This window comes from Nymphaea colorata, chromosome 4 (assembly GCF_008831285.2).
Source record: "Nymphaea colorata isolate Beijing-Zhang1983 chromosome 4, ASM883128v2, whole genome shotgun sequence".
Lineage (NCBI taxonomy): Eukaryota > Viridiplantae > Streptophyta > Magnoliopsida > Nymphaeales > Nymphaeaceae > Nymphaea > Nymphaea colorata.
The window spans coordinates 13,539,878-13,556,186 of record NC_045141.1 but is presented as its reverse complement, the minus strand read 5'-3'; the positions used below and the strand labels follow the sequence as shown (position 1 = coordinate 13,556,186).

Sequence of the window (16,309 nt, the reverse complement as noted above, 5' to 3'; positions counted from 1 at the left end):
AAACAAGGAGCCAAGGAGGGCAAGGAGACAACCAGCCGGAGTCCGATCAACATACCTCGTCGGAGCTTCAACCTTCACCAGAAAAGGAGGAAGACACGCGTGCTTAGGTGCTTTCTAGGCTTGCTTCCCCTATCTACGTCACTTTCTAGGGGTTACTCAATCAACTAGTGAAGTGCAATTACTCATTTGAACTCATTTACTTATTTGATTGGACTTTGATTGCTATCCTCTTGCATTTTCCCACACGTCCATTGAAAGGGAACATGGCTGGTCCGCGGGCATAGTAGAGGTCGTGTAAGGTGGAAAAAGAGCATAACCTTGAGGGAAGCCTCGACGTTCACCGGCGCTCCGGCGATTGCATCCCCCTTTCTAAACAAAAGATCGGGGTTAAATTGGTCTCATGGGTGAATGCTTTCCCTTATTTGAAGTTGATTTCTTGTTAGCTTCATAACTTGATACTTGCTGGTTTGCATTTCTTGATTAATTCCAGCAAAGGACGTGAGGTGATAACCACTACCGTAAGTGTGTTGCTGTCTGAGAGAAGGAACCGCACTCGTCTGGTGAAATCGACGATAGCCTCCCCCAATCGACACGTTGCTAGACTATTGGGGTTGATTGAGAATCTGGTGACGATACTCCCTCCCTCTCTTGCGTTCTTCCCTTGATAGAATCATGATTGCTCTTGTTTCGTTCATTCTATCCAAGGGGGGTTTGCTGCCCTAATCTTGAAGGAAGCGGTCCTAGTTGCTGGAATCTCATCTCCGGTGAGCACGTGGAGACCGGGTTTGGGTAATAAGCCTACCCAATTCATTCTAGTTTTGTAGTAGGTTGAAACCGAGTTTGGGAAAGACGTATTTGTACTCCCTTGATCTTATATTAAGCCGGGGTGACTGTCTGACGGGAACCAATTTTTGTATTTAACATTTAAACCTATTAAACGGCAACCTCCTCCTAGATCTTGGAGAGGATCGGCGCTTGCATTAAAGTCTGATCCTACCACAATCAGCATTGTGATATTAAGAAATATGGTTGCGCATAAGGCTGACCCAACTCGGCCTAATGCAATAAGAAGCCAGGCTCTGGACTCGAGTCAGAACATTGATGATACCTGTCGGATATGTTCATGTTATCAAGAGATTGGAGCATGTGAGATTGGATCATGTTTACGCTGCAACAAGGTGAGACACTTTATCAAAGGCTACTAAGTCCATGACCTTATCAACGGTACATCGCTTGTAGGTTTTCACGTTGTTAGCACGTTGTATGATGAAAGTTTTCAACGTTGTTAGCACGTTGTTCGACATGTACAATCAATTTATCATTTCAATGGAATAAACCACAGTTTCGGCAGGGGTCATCCGCCGGGTGCTCACCCTTACGTAGTACCCAAAAAAACTTGTAACGTAGCTAATTACTGCGCGGGAAACCTGTCCGAAAAGGAAATTTTGGCAGCTTTTGGTACTCCACAGCAAGTCGTGTGTATTTTTCATATGGTGTAATTAAGGAAAGAACGACGTGCGTGGTTTGGGAATCCAGAAAGGCGCTTCTTATTTCTTACTCTTGTAAGTCGGTCTAGAGCAGGGGATGGGTTGTCGCCCTCGACGGCTTTGCTTCGTCAACGTCCGGCCAACATGGTACTAAGCTCTCCCATTTCTTCTATCTCCTGTGGCTTCTCTTTCGCGTTTGCGTTTTTGAACCTTAGCTTCTATTTCACGTTCTTAATTGTTGTTGGACCGATTAACAATCGAACGATGGGTTCCTGCTTCCTTCTTCCTCTGTCGCGGAGGAACTTGGTGAAATATGATGGTATCGGAAGTTTGTCCATACGTTGGTTTTGAGTTCCTGATTTTGTTAGATTTTGGTAGTGAAGAACGTTGTATACCCCAATGATTAGCAGGTGGAGCTCGTGGTTGTGTGCACCTGTTTTTCCTATGGAATGTGTGGTCACATGTTTAAGTAACTTTGTTCCTTTTCTTCCTTCTTTTTTCCCCTTTTCCTTAATTTGAAAGCAACCACTTATAACCAGGAAGGTAGGAACGTGTTGCGGGAAGCGGTTGTTTTAAGTTGCATTTCTTTGTGCTAATTTTTATATAGCCATTCCTAAAGACTGAAGAGAGAAGTACGTTAAAAAGTTGTCATGTCCTGCCAATTCAAATCAAATTGATACAGTTTGGATCAGACAGTCTGCGGAGAACTAAGGGCTCTTTATTTCAAGTGGGGGAAAGGGAAAGGAATTTCATGGCAGGGCACAAGTTTCTAAAGCTTTTGTAATACTTCCTTTTCGATTGAAGAGCCAAATAAATGACTGAACTTCAGAAGACGAACGTTTAAACAACGAAGTTTAGACGAATGCATTTTGGCCTTTTTGGATAGAGAACCAGGCCCGATTCACCATCCTAAATTTGTGTTTTTCGAATTCAAAACAACACTCGCGTTCATTTCTAGAATGTTCTTTCAAGGATGCATACATTGATCTTGCTCTAGGGTAGAAGTTTCTAATACTCCTGCAATGTTGAGCGTTTGACAAAGAGAAAAATGAATGCTTTGGACTTTAGAAAACAAACACTTAAACAGGAAGTATAAGCAGAAAGGATTTTGCTTACTGAACAGAGTACTTGATTCCGTTAACCATCCTGACTGTGCTTTTGGAATTCTACTTGACACTTACATTCAATTCTAACGTGCTCTCTCCACTCTCGAGGATGTATATATTGATATTGATCTTCTCCATCAGGTTTTATATATTTATATGTTACCTAGTATCATGGCTACAATTATCAACAATATTTTCAAAATATCTCAATATAAACAGCTACAAAGTTACAAACAAGTGAAACGAAAAGCAAGAAAATTGATATTTGAAAATATCATCAAAATGAAAATATTTTAAGGGTTTTTCTAAAAAAGAAATCATTTTTAAATAATTTATTTTTTTTGGGTTTTCTTTTTACATTTTAGTTCTTATTTTGAATTTTATCAACACCTTTTATAAGAAAGTTAGTAGAAACTATATTCACAATTTTCTATGTTAATAGTTTATATATTTTCAGTTTTCTGAATTCATGAATTTTGTCCCTAGAGAAAAAGGATTTTCCTGATTCATGCACGAGGATGATATGTGGGCCGATATATAGTGTGAGTTCTAAAATTCTGAAACTCTGACTTGTCTTTCTAGAGAGGCTAGTTAGGGTTGTCCCAACAGTAACTTGTCAGGATCTTTTCTGTATATATATATCTTTATGAGTGATAGTAATCCCCAGTCCTCACTTATAGGCAGGGAAGTTCTGACCCAGCAAGTCATCTGAAAGTGTCTTTTCCCTTTTTTCTTAATGATCCAGCCTAATGTCCACTAATCTTAAGAGTACTAAGCACATTTTAGGTGATGGGTTGAGCATAGAGCTCTATGGAAACCTAGGTGGGACTCAGCTCATTAAGCTGTAAAAAAATATTAAAAAACAACTATTAAATTTAGCAAAAGATTGATCTGTTTTCAAAAAAAAAAAAAAAAAGGTAAGAAAACAAGTATAATGCCTGTAACATCATTGTTCATAGGGTATACAAAATATGTTAATTTCCTAAAAATCAACTAAAAAATCTTTAACTCTAATTCCTAACACCTAAAAGCCTAAACTAAAACTTCAGATTACATATTCACTGAACAAAGAAACATAAATACTTCTGGTGCCATAATTCATGCAATCTATAACATATACTTCTAGTCACATATCACTTTCAAGTTTCAACAAGAAAATAATGAGGAAACAGAAAATTACATAAAAACAGTAAAAGAAGAAGAAAATGAAAAAAGAAAAATTACCTCAAGCACGAGAAGAAAAGAAAAAAATTGAAGAAGAAAAAATTATCTAGGTTCTTGAAGAAGAAGAAGGCTAGGCTGTTGAGTGCTTAGAGCCTGGGTGCCCCAGGAAATAACCTTGACATTTCCAAATGGCAGATCCCCTTGGAAGTTGGAACAACCAGCCTAAGTGATCTGCCAAGCCTAGGGGCCTAGTCAAGCCTAGGTACTTTTTTTAACAATATAAGTTACATTGGACAGTTTTAAAGACAGTCAACTTAAAAGGAAGTTGTCAACTCAAACTGTAAGTGTCTGTTTATGTTTCACAAAACTACTTGTGTCCTTTTGTGACTCATCTGATCATATTGATTGGATTGTTGAGGATAATGCACATAAATACTCATGTTTTTTGATATTTTTAGTCCAGGAATAATCAATATATTCATGTGCCATCATTTATATTAGTCATTTCCTTTCATGGCATTTTGTAATTGACAAGCATAGGATCTGATACAGTGATGTTTTCATGTCATCCAATAAACTAAGCAACTAACGATAATTGAAATTTGTTACCAGATTCATTTTGTGCTTCTGGTCAATCGTCAAGGCAAGGTACGTTTGGCAAAATGGTATTCAACTTATTCGCAGAAGGAGAGATCCAAGGTGCGCAAATCAGATCGTATAACTGTTTGTGCAGTGTTCTTGATTTTCTTTATTCTACCAATGGTTAAAGTACATGCCTGAAGCTTCAGTTCTTAGCCTATACCTAAGATTGCATCAAGAGCCTATGCTCTGCATGATTCTATTGTTTTGTTCTACATATCTAAGTCTTTCACTTCTGCTAACTATTGATCAATAGTACCTGTGGAGTCAAGCATGGACCTTTGTCTTGTACAGACCAAGCTTAGATCCTTTGATTTCACATGCTTCAGCAATTTCTATTGAGCTCTTTTTCCCTCTATTTGGTGCTGCTACCACAAGAGTTTTGAAAGCTACTTTCATCGGCATTTCCCTGCACATATCAGGTCAGCTATGTCACACGGGTTGTGAAGTTCTCTCTCTCTCTCTCTCTCTGTGAGAAGTGGGACTTCCACTGAAAGATATTTAAGTTTCCAAAAAGATGATTAATAGATGACTTAAATGCATCTCTAGTTGACAGTTATAGTTAAAGTAGAATACAAATTCCAAATAATAAATATTAAAATAGACCAATTAATACAAAGTATAATTTTGCTATGCCCTTTACGGCTGTGGCTGCACGCATGCCGACATAGGTGCATCACACTTCCAGGCATGTGCACTTGGCATAGTTGTAAATGTAATTTATGGACGTTGTTGCCTGGCCATATCAAAAACCGATGGATGTGTCATTTTATCTAGGATTGGGAATGATTCCCAAGCATTATGGGTGAAAGGCGAGACAATCTAAGAAGAGAGAGAGAATGATCACGTTACCTTCCATTAGCATTAAGCTTTTAATTGATGCAGCTATAGCTGGATCAGGTAACTCTTTTACCTCTTACATCTATGTTGTGCAAGTTCTCCGGGACATGCACTAGCTTCTGCCAAACCTGGAAGCAGGACTTGATCCCTTGAGTCATGAGTGCAACCATTTGCCTATCTAGTTATTAGAGGCACATGTTCGAAGTCATTGGTAGGTGATGTTATTTCCTTTACTAGGAAGTATGATTGTGGATTTTGACTGCAACCATCACTATAATTTTATACGTTTTAAGTGTTTTCTTGCTACTTTTACATTTGATTTTGGCTGTCATTGCTGGTGTGCTTCCATTACCACTTCAGTGTAAGCTCTATTATTAGCATTTGGATACTTTGGGTCCCCAAAGCATGCAAATCTGTTCAGTGAAGTCTTTAAAAAGCTTGTGGGAATTTACTTAGTATCCGAGATTAAGCAAGCAATTGTTTGAAGGAATTATGTCGTTGATGCTTGAGGATTCTAGGTAAATGTAAAAGATGGTTTTATTCCTGGTAAGGTTAACTGATGAAGTTCCTTGTACATATATAGGGAATAATATCGTCAACAGTAAATAATTACATTCATCAGTTTCCTTTTGTTTCTTGTGTCCCCATGTTGTCCCCCTGGGGGAACATGGAACTTAGCCAAGTGGATAGTGTTATCAGAATTTTCACCGTTAAAATAGAAGACAAAAAGTTACAAGGAGGCGGCGAAATTAGCTAGATCATGTGTATGTGTGCATCTTCAAGTCATGAATAAAGAGAATATGGACCCATGGAGTATGCCGATTACCCCCCCGAACCGTACAATGTTCGTAGAAGTAGTAGACCTTTCCAGTTGTCAACCGTCAGTGGTGCGATGTCGCGCTCAGGAGTGAATTTCTTATCTAGTTTTTTTGACTTATTGGAAGCAATAGAACTAGGCTTCGCTGTTGAGTCAATACTAGAATCTGGTATCCAGGTTGGTTCCTCTTTTTTCCCCCTTCATCCATGTTTGTGAGGGAGTTCACTTCTTGGACATGACAGCATTAAGGTGTGGTGAGTGGTTACTGTGGTCCATCACTCTGGTTGATGAAGACGTTGGAACAGTCACACTCTACCTATTTAGTCTTACATGCTTACATGTAGTTTCTGTAGCGACATTGGTTCAATGTATAGTCTGGTTTTCATTATTGTGATACAAAAAATGTTCCATCTGTAAACAATTTGATATAGACTGAGAACTATATCAACAAATCAGGGTCTTCAACAATGATGAGAAACAAACAGCAAAGTATAGATAAAAATGTATAGTTCTCATGATAGCAACATAGCCAAAATACTCTTAACTGAAATTAACTGCAGTAAGGCACAAAATATGTATTAGAACAGCTTCAAGAAACCTTCAAAGAAGCATAGGTTACAAAAGGGCAAAGAGCCTTTATTTATGTACAAAAGGAGCTAACTCTTGGGGTCCCAATGGCTACAATGCTAGCTGTTGGCACTAACAACTCTATAGCTTCTCAGCTTAGCTTTGGGCTGAGGAAAAATACTGAAAAATAATGAAAATAAAAAGTACAAAGAAGACACAAGAATTAGAAAAATACAAAGACAAATAAGGATCCCAACAAAAATATATCAAACATAACACTATCATGCGGATGAGTCAAATCAGAAATGCTGCTCTTAGTGGCCGCTGTGCCAGATTGACTTATGCCTTATGGACAACCTTTAGGTTGAAGATTGGTCTGTTTCTTTTTTTCTTTTTTTTTTTTTTAATTAAGCATCTGACCGCTAGTTTTTCATGGTACTATTATAGTATGCCAGATCTCTATAACTTCTGATTCTGGTTTCTGTATCAGTCAAGTTGATTTCACATTGAATAAAAGTGTTTAATTCATTGAAACATTCTAATGACTTAGCGATGTCTTTCCGAGTTCTTTTTATTTTTTGGAACTCCTGAGTCCATTCATTACCGGGGATTCTTTCTGCAGTTCACTTTGATAACACTTTGCAATTGATGGTAATGTAAAGATTTATGTTGTGCCCTGTCATGTTGATATTCCTATTTCTTGTTTAAATTTTTTCTGAAGGTGATTCGAGAGCTCAGTGGATTGATTCTTAACCGAGGTCCAAAGCTCTGTAATTTTGTTGAGTGGAGAGGATACAAAGTTGTATATAGAAGGTACTTGTTGCAAATTGTCTGGAGGGAAATACTTGGTAATTGTTACTAGTAATGAGATAGAAATAATGAATAGGGACCACTAGTGTTTTGTATTTATTCAATCTCTTGTTAAATATACATTACAGATGTGATCTGCATAATTTGTTTAGTAGGAGATGAGAATTCAGGCTTTTCAATTGCATAAAAGACTGGATGCTCTCAATATCATATATTTAATCAAAAGTGCAATCTAGGCTCTGAACTTGTAATAGACCGTGTTTCGAGTTTATCTGCGAATGATTGAGTTGATTTGATTTACAGAGATGATTGCTATATCTTGTCTAATACGCTTGTTAGAACTACTACCCCTTTTCCAGTCTCAATGTTTCTTACCTTACAGTGTTTATGTTTCGGGGATTTGCAGATATGCTAGCCTTTACTTTTGCATGTGTGTAGATCAAGACGAAAATGAATTGGAAATACTCGAAATAATACATCGTTTTGTGGAGATACTTGATCTCTATTTTGGCTGTGTAAGCCCTCCTGCTCATCAGTACAATTCGTCTTCTTGCATGAAAACCGTCTTATGTTTTGTATTTTGCTGCTTTCGCAGGTTTGTGAGTTGGACTTGATCTTTAATTTCCATAAGGTACAATATGATCAAAGTACTATTTCAAACATTCTTTAAGAAGTTGCTCCACCCATGTGACACCTGCACTGGCTGCTGGTGCAGGTGTATGTGCTGCACTGACTCTCAAAATTCAGCCAGCAGACACAGAAAATGCAGTTAACTGCACCTTGTGCACATTATACTTGTCTTTGGCTCAAGTAGTCAAGTTGCATGTTGTGGGATTAACCATAGCTGACTGATTCATTAGCTTTATTTCACAGACAATATACCTTATACTTTTGTTATGTAATTTTCTAGATTTATTTTGCTTTTGATATTGAAAGAACGGGACATCCTCACCTGCATCTCTATGGCTATATTTGTGTGCTTTTGTGTTGTGTGCTTGTGGCATCCCTACATTTTTTTTTTGAGAAATGTTGCACCAGCACCTGCATCCATCCAGGCGACCCACATCCTCCACCTTTATCTATGTAACATAGTTACCATTGCCTTGCTATCCCTATCTGCTCCTCTTGAGAACAAAGCAGTCACAAATGTTGATATGCACATGTAGGAAAATGTACATGCATGTATACTCACGTATCGTTCTAATTTTCTTAGCATTATCTCAGAAGGGTGATATGAAGTTATTTTGGCTTATTCTGCCACTATATAGTTGAGATCTCATAAAACAAATCATGTTTGACTTGACTTCACTGACCATTCTTTTTTGAATTATTTTTTTTTCCCCAACGTACTGAGATAAGTAGCAAATGTTGTCTGCAAGACCCTTGAGAAATTATATCAAATTGCTTCAGTGGATTCTTTCCTCGGTTCTGGATTGTGAATTGGTGTCCGATGAATATTTTAGGTATACTTTATCCTGGATGAGCTCTTGATTGCTGGTGAACTTCAAGAAGCAAGCAAGAACACTGTCGAGAAACTTATAGATGCACAGGTTAGTTGCATAATAATTTTAACTGCAGCTCAACTGTACTCTCTTAAAATTTTTGGTTCTTAAATGCAGGATTGTTTAGTGGAAAGTGCGAAAGAGCAGGCCAGTTCTTTAAGCAATATAATTGCACAAGCAACAAAATAAGGGCACTGGCTGACCTGCATTGTACTGCATGTGCGATGAGTGTCCAAGTCAGTTGGTACTTACACACTTAAAAAATAATGATTTGTTTTGTACTTTGAATACTTGAACCAAGAGGTCCGTTCGAGGAATAAAATGGCTTAGAGCATGCTTTTGCTGGTAGTTTCACAAGCAATACTTTTTCTGCAAGTGCAGCTGATGTTCGTTGGAAGTACTTCAGTCTATACCTTATTCCTTTCATACAATGTAACATTGCCTCTTTAAGGAGGTTTTTTGTACGTGCACCGCACCTTGACTGTGTGTTGGAGCTCTCCCAACTCACCAAATCGAATTGTCAGCTTAGATAAGTGCAGTCAACTACTTAAAAAGCATCTTCCTTCCACCATTGGCTTTCGTTTGACGTTATAGGTCAGGAATAAGCTATTCCGTGGAAGGAAGCTACGACCTTATCTTGATATCAGCTGCAGGTTTGTGGGGGACACTAATACTCCTTTTCTCTACGGCCATAAAATCTTGGGTCTTCTTTAGTTTTTGCATTTGATGTCTGAAGAAGATTTGATGTCCGAAGAAGGTGTGTGGTTCTACTTATAGGCAATCTAGACATCAAACTTGATTATTCTCGAGAACGAAAAAAAAGTATTTCTTCATCTTGGATTGAATTGAAGGTATGGATGTACCGAACACTCCTTTCAGTCCCTAGGGTCTAGGGTTGCTTTGAGATTTGAGTAAAAAGCAAGACATCATGAGCAACACTTGGGTTGTCATGACGGCTACACAAAAAAAAAAAAATGCCATCCTTCATGTGGCTGGACAGAGGCTTAGCATCGTTGCAGTGAAGCTTTTGACGGTTCACCAGGCGTTCAGAACTTATGATATTGGCATCACATGCAACTAAAAATCTGTCAACTCATTTCTTGCAGAATTGCAGTAAACAATCTATTGACTCAGTATATACAACTATCCGTTCAAGCACCGGTCAAGGAAGAACCTTTATTGTCCAAGATCGATTTCTGATAAATTAAAGAGTGCAGGTGCATGTAATATGTACATTAATAATGAGCTTTCTTGAGCTTATTCACGCTCCTCGTTTTTACAGTCAAAATTATAAGGCCTGGTGCACGACTTCAACTTGTTTCATCTTTTTGGGGAAGTGGTTTAACCGCATAATCCCTGGATTTCAGGTCCCATCATCCCTTAGAGACCTCACATTCCTAGCCATCTGGATCTATAGATAAGGATGTCAATAAATCTGATTTGGATGTGATACATAACTGAATCGCTTCATGGAAAATGGATATGAAAAAATTTAACATCTGATTGCAAAATCAGATTACATTTGGATTTAAGAAATGTTATGCAACTAAATTCGGCTTCAGTTGAAACGAATGTCTGATCATATGAGGATTTGGAATGGGGTCATATTTAGTTTTAAATAAATATCCTATATCCAATGTCCATACCTTTTCAAAGTCAGTTCATAACATATTATACTGTGGTTCAGATTTGGCTTAGAAATTGGATTCATATCCAGATATAAATTTAAATGTTGGATTCAGATCTGGATAGACTTTATTTTCGTTTGAATCCGATTATGTGAATATCTAAAAAGCAGATATATTAAGAGAGTACATTCGATTAAAGTCTCATCTATTGACATCACTATTTTTAAATTCCAATCAATTAATTACGACTCCACTTTTATCCAAAGTCATGATTTTTTTTAGTTACTTATTTGACACTGAGCACGAGAGACTCTATCAGGGCCCATGCACCCCCGCTCTCAAATTTGTCTTTTTAAAAATTTACATTTAAAATTTTAAAAATTTTATTTATCTTATATAAAATTTAAAAAAATATATATTTTGGCCTGTATTAAAAGTTTGAAATTATTAATTAGCCCCCCTCATGAAAAATTTCTGGCTCTATACATGACAATATAAAACCCTTAGCATGCATCAGCATAAGCAAGAGGTAGCACTCATGCCACACGAACCAGGAACTAGAAACCAGTCTATCTATCAGCCTCCGCCCAGAGAGTGCACCAAAATGCCTTGGGGCTACCCATAATCGTGAGGTTAAGTCACACATTAAAACCAATGCAGCCATGGTTGAGTTGTTCATGTCATAAAAACCCTCCACACTCTTAGTCATTAAGCTAGCTCTAGTCTAGATTTTAGGTTCCATCATCTCTTGCAAATCTCACATTGCTAGTAACCTCTATTTGAAAGCATAAACCATGACATTATCCTCAACTAATAGCATAGTTGGCTTAAGAATTGCCCGAGTCAGCTCGGATCCCTACAAATTCTGGCCACAAGTAAAAGTTGGTTTGGCTCGTCCCTGACTCGCTCTTGACTCGGCTCTGACTCATCCGGTTCAGCTGCAGTAATTTACATAATGGTTATTTCAGAAGTCGACTGAGTCGATGAGTCAACTCGCTGACCGAATAACCCGGTCAACTGTCGATGTGAGTCCGAGTCACAGGTTTGCCAACTAATAGTTCCTTAAGCACATTTAACAATGAAACAAATGTGAACTGAACATCCAATTTTATGAAGTCAGTACTAATGAAACAAGTGTGAACTGAACATCCAATTTTACGAAGTCGGTACTGTTGAGATCTTGTAGATGACCAGGTATGAACAACAGAATTCAATCAAAACAACCCACAATTTCGAGATCCCATACTTCTTGATAAGCTCCCAAAAAAACTGTTATATGATGCTAAGACTCCTAACTCCTCCCTTTACCCCCTTCCCTCTTCGTCAAATTTTTTTCCCACTTTATTTTGCAAATACAACAGTGTTCGACATTATTCAAGGGGCGGCTAATAAACTTCAGGTTTTGAGAGAAAAAAGATCAGTAGCAGTGAGAATCTCTCAGTGCCTACCTTTTTTCTCCCTTGAAATTTAAAAGGTTTAACATAAAAGGTTCAGCTTGGTAGTGATAAAGAGTGTTTAATATATAATGATAGTGATAAATGACTGTTTAATCTGGAAAACTAATGAAGTCCAGAAGGAGTCGGGCTCCTGCATGCAAGACTTGCCTGGGTGCTTTATGTAACGTGCGAGGGCCCTTTCGTTTTGGTTTTGTTTTGTTGGGAAACGTAATGCGGGCCCTAAATATAATTCAGCTACAAACTCGAATTTATACGGAGAAAATCCAGCAGAGTCTCGACGTCCAAACTGATACTCAATAATAACTTGGCAAAGTATACTTGAACAAGAAAACTATTTATTCATCAAACTGGATATTACAAAAGAGGGCTTAAGAAAACTCACCTCGACTCACGCAGTGAGCTAACATACCCAACGCCTTGCAGCATACACTTGAAACTTTAACTCGAGTTCACAAAGTGAACACACGAACTAACACACTCTAGCTCATAAATTGAGCACACACCCCAACTCACAAAGTGAACACCCAAGATCACTCAACCTCACAAGTTTTTCACACACGCTCACTCTTTCACACACATTACACTCAAGCTCACCAAGTGAGCAACTCACTTTCCATGCTCACACGCTATGCCCTCCATCCCTATTTATAGGGAGGAGTAGTCGGTGGTGGACGTTTCCACCACATTCTTAATAATTTTTTTTTTTTTATTTGTAATCATTACCTCCACCGACTTACAAAAAGGAAGAGGCTCGTAGCCTCTTGGTTCTTCTCGACTATTCCCAAGAGTCGGTGATGACTCTACAATCTCCCCCTCATTACCGACTCTCGACTCAGGACTCTTAACATTCTTCTTAGCTTGATGAATGTTTGTACCGGTAAGCCTTTGGTGAAGATGTCAGCAACTTGCTCTTCTGAAGCAATTGGCTGCAATTGAATCTCTCCTTTGAGTACCTTCTCTCTGATAAAATGATGTTTTACCTCTATGTGTTTTGTTCGAGCATGGAAGACAGGATTTTCTGCCAGTCTAATTGCACTCTGATTGTCGCAGTAGATTCTGACTGCATAATCCACATCTTGTTTGATGTCTTTCAGTAGTCGCATCAACCACACACATTCTTGTGCTGCTTGAGATGCTGCTCTAAACTCTGCTTCGGTTGTAGACAGTGAAACTGTTGGCTGTCTCTTACTACACCATGAAATCGCACCGCTTCCAAGACTAAACGTATATCCAGTGGTTGATGTTCGAGTGGATAAGTCTCCAGCATAATCCGCATCACAATGACCAACAACTTGACAAGTTGGTCCCTTCTCATAAAGTATACCAAAGTCAATAGTTCCTTTGATATACCTTAATATTCTTTTTAGTGCTTCTAAATGTGGCTTCCTTGGAGTTTGCATAAACTTGCTCACAACATCAACTGCATAGGCAATGTCTGGTCTTGATAATGTTAAGTAGATTAGGCTTCCAACCAGTTGTCGATACATAGTAACATCGTCCAGCCTGTCTCCTTCATCAACTCTAAGTTTTGCATTTATCTCAATTGGTGTTGAGATAGGTTTGCAACTGAGCATACCATACTTACGTAGTAAGTCATGAGCATACTTCTTTTGACTTAAAAATAATCCTTGAGTTTCGTAATCAATTTCCAATCCAAGGAAGTGTCGCAACTCCCCTAGCTCTTTCATTTCGAATCTCACCGTGAAATGTTCACGAATGAGATTAATTTCTTCATTGTCATCTCCAGTAATAATTAAATCATCAACATAAATTAACAAAATAGTAAGTTTCGTACCTCTTGCCTTGACGAAGAGACTTGAATCTGCTGAGGAGACTTGAAATCCACTAAACACCAAAAATTCAACTATTTTCCCGTACCATGCTCTTGGTGCTTGTTTCAGTCCATAGATTGCTTTTCTTAACTTGCAGACGTAGTCTGGTTTGTTCGAAGATTTGAATCCTTGAGGCTTCTCCATATAGATTTCATGGTCAAGATCTCCATATAAGAAAGCATTTTTTACATCCATTTGCCATAGTTTCCAGGATTTGCTTGCAGCAATGGCTATCAGAATACGTACGGATGTAATCTTCGCAACAGGACTAAAAGTTTCTTCAAAGTCAATATTATACTGCTGAGAAAATCCTCTCGCGACTAGTCGAGCCTTGTATCTATCAACTGAGCCATCTGTCTTTCTTTTTATTTTGTAAACCCACTTACAAGTAATGGGCTTTACTTCTGCAGGCTTTGGTACGAGTTCCCAGGTTTCGTTATGTTCTAATGACTTCATTTCATCTTTCATTGCTGATTGCCACTTTTCAACATCTTTTGCTTCTTCAAAGGAAGCTGGCTCGATCTCTTTCATGATGGCACAGTCTGCATCTGCATACTTGGGATTTGGTTTTGGTATTCTTGTTGATCTTCTTAGTGTTATGGATGCTACTTCTGGCTCTTCAAATTGTAATGGTCTTTCTTCTTCTGCAGTTCTTTGTTGGATTGGACTGACTCCTGTTCTTCATGGATCTGCACGTTCTTCTTGCCTTGGGCAATGAACTTCTTTATCTGGTTGTCTTGCTTCTGTGTCTTCAAGCTCATGCTCTCCTTGATTCATCTCAAATTGTATTTTGTTTTGAACGTCTCTTTCAAGAAATGGAGAGTCTGGAAGCGTCTTCTTTTCTTCTGTCCACCACGATGATGCTTCATCGAAGATGACGTCACGAGAAACGTAAACTTGTCCTGTGCTAGGATTAGCACATCTCCATCCCTTCCGATATGTATCATATCCAACAAAGACACACCTCTGCGCTTTTTTGTCAAACTTAGTCATGTGCTGCTCAGATATAAAGACATAACAAACACAACCAAATACTCGAAAATAACTCACAGATGGCTTCTTTTTATAAAACATTTCATATGGAGATTTAAAATTAAATCTCGGCATTGGTAGTCGATTAATTACGTGTACAGCGGTGCTGACACACTCGGCCCAAAATCTTGGTAGCATATTCTTTGCATGCATCATGCTTCGGCACGTTTCTGCTATGTGACGTTTTTTTCTTTCTGCCACTCAATTTTGTTGTGGCGTATAGGCACATGTGAATTGCCTACGAATACCATGCTGCCTCAAGTATGTCATAAACATGTCTGATGTATATTCGCCACCATTATCGGTTCGTAGACACCGAATTCTATGCCCAAGTTCTTTTTGCACCATTTGGTGAAATTCTTTAAACTTTTCAAGTGCTTCAGACTTTTCTTTCATAAAATAGACCCAAGTATACCTTGAAAAGTCATCAATAAAAGTGATAAAATACCACTTACCTCCAACTGATGGGTCTGGTACTTTGCCGAATACGTCTGAATGCACAATTTCGAATGGCGCATCCTGGGCATACTTTGTCAGTTCGGACCTCAAGCTTGGGCAGACCAATCAACTGCCCCTTATTAGACATCTTCCGAAGTTTGTTGTATCCAACATGAGCGAGTTTCTCATGCCAGATATCTGCAGTGTCATGCTTCTTTGCTTTGTCAATATATGCTATTTCTGCTGACAAGACATATATTGACTCAACTTTTCTTCCTTCAAACACGGGAGTTCCTTGAATATCTTCGTCTTTATAAACTTTCACATCATTTGGGCCGAACAAAACATAGTGCCCTAAAGCTGTTAGTTGTGGCACAGACAACAAATTCTTTGTCATTCCTGGAACATGGTAAACGTTCCGTAAAATCCGGTCTTTACCAAAGTTAGCTACAACCTCTGCTTCTCCAATATGTGCCACTGGGAGCTTTGTGTTGTTAGCAGTAACAACAACTCAATTTCCATCATATTCTTTCATACTTATAAACTTGCTCTCATCACCAGTCATATGATTTGAGCATCCAGAATCAATTATCCAATCAGTTTGATAATTGATCTTCTCTTCTTTTTCTTTTGGAGGTTTTATATGGGCGGAATTGCATCTTTCTTGTTTAACATCCTCTTTAACCTCCATTGAGTACAGAAATGAATTTTTCTGTACAACTTCATTAGCTCCCCCATGTTGCTTACTTGTCGTGACTGTATTACCTTCATGCATTCTGACTCTGTAGTCACGAGCAATATGACCCAATTTTCCACATCTAAAACATTTCACCTTTGGTCTCCACTGCTTTGTAGTTTCTCTTGTTTTCTTTTCTACATTTTTCTCTTTCTTTTCACCAATGTTCCTACTTAGAGACTTAATGACTGGCTTAGCTGGCCAACGTGATCTCTGACCCTTACTAAACAAAGCCTCCTCATTATTTCCTTTGA

General features: G+C 38.3%; 1 protein-coding gene across 2 annotated transcripts; it reads left to right on the top strand.

Moving 5' to 3' along the window:
• Nucleotides 1-1,381: 1,381 nt before the first annotated feature.
• Nucleotides 1,382-9,280, top strand: LOC116252314 (AP-1 complex subunit sigma-1-like). 2 transcript variants are annotated; one of them, XM_031626485.2, is made up of 7 exons: nucleotides 1,382-1,634; nucleotides 4,370-4,405; nucleotides 7,342-7,433; nucleotides 7,837-7,945; nucleotides 8,026-8,061; nucleotides 8,894-8,980; nucleotides 9,050-9,280. In XM_031626485.2, the coding sequence occupies exons 1-7, from the start codon at nucleotides 1,632-1,634 to the stop codon at nucleotides 9,119-9,121; spliced, it is 435 nt and encodes a 144-aa protein (XP_031482345.1). In that variant the 5' UTR covers nucleotides 1,382-1,631; the 3' UTR covers nucleotides 9,122-9,280. The 2 variants fall into 2 exon arrangements, with proteins under 2 accessions (XP_031482345.1, XP_031482344.1); XM_031626484.2 differs by having other exon boundaries at nucleotides 1,397-1,634; nucleotides 4,370-4,456.
• Nucleotides 9,281-16,309: the final 7,029 nt, after the last annotated feature.

Coding starts and splice junctions, on each gene's coding strand:
- LOC116252314 (XM_031626484.2), top strand. Junction 7,946..8,025: donor TTGATCTCTATTTTGGCTGT/GTAAGCCCTCCT, acceptor CTGCTTTCGCAG/GTTTGTGAGTTGGACTTGAT. Junction 8,981..9,049: donor AGAAACTTATAGATGCACAG/GTTAGTTGCATA, acceptor TCTTAAATGCAG/GATTGTTTAGTGGAAAGTGC.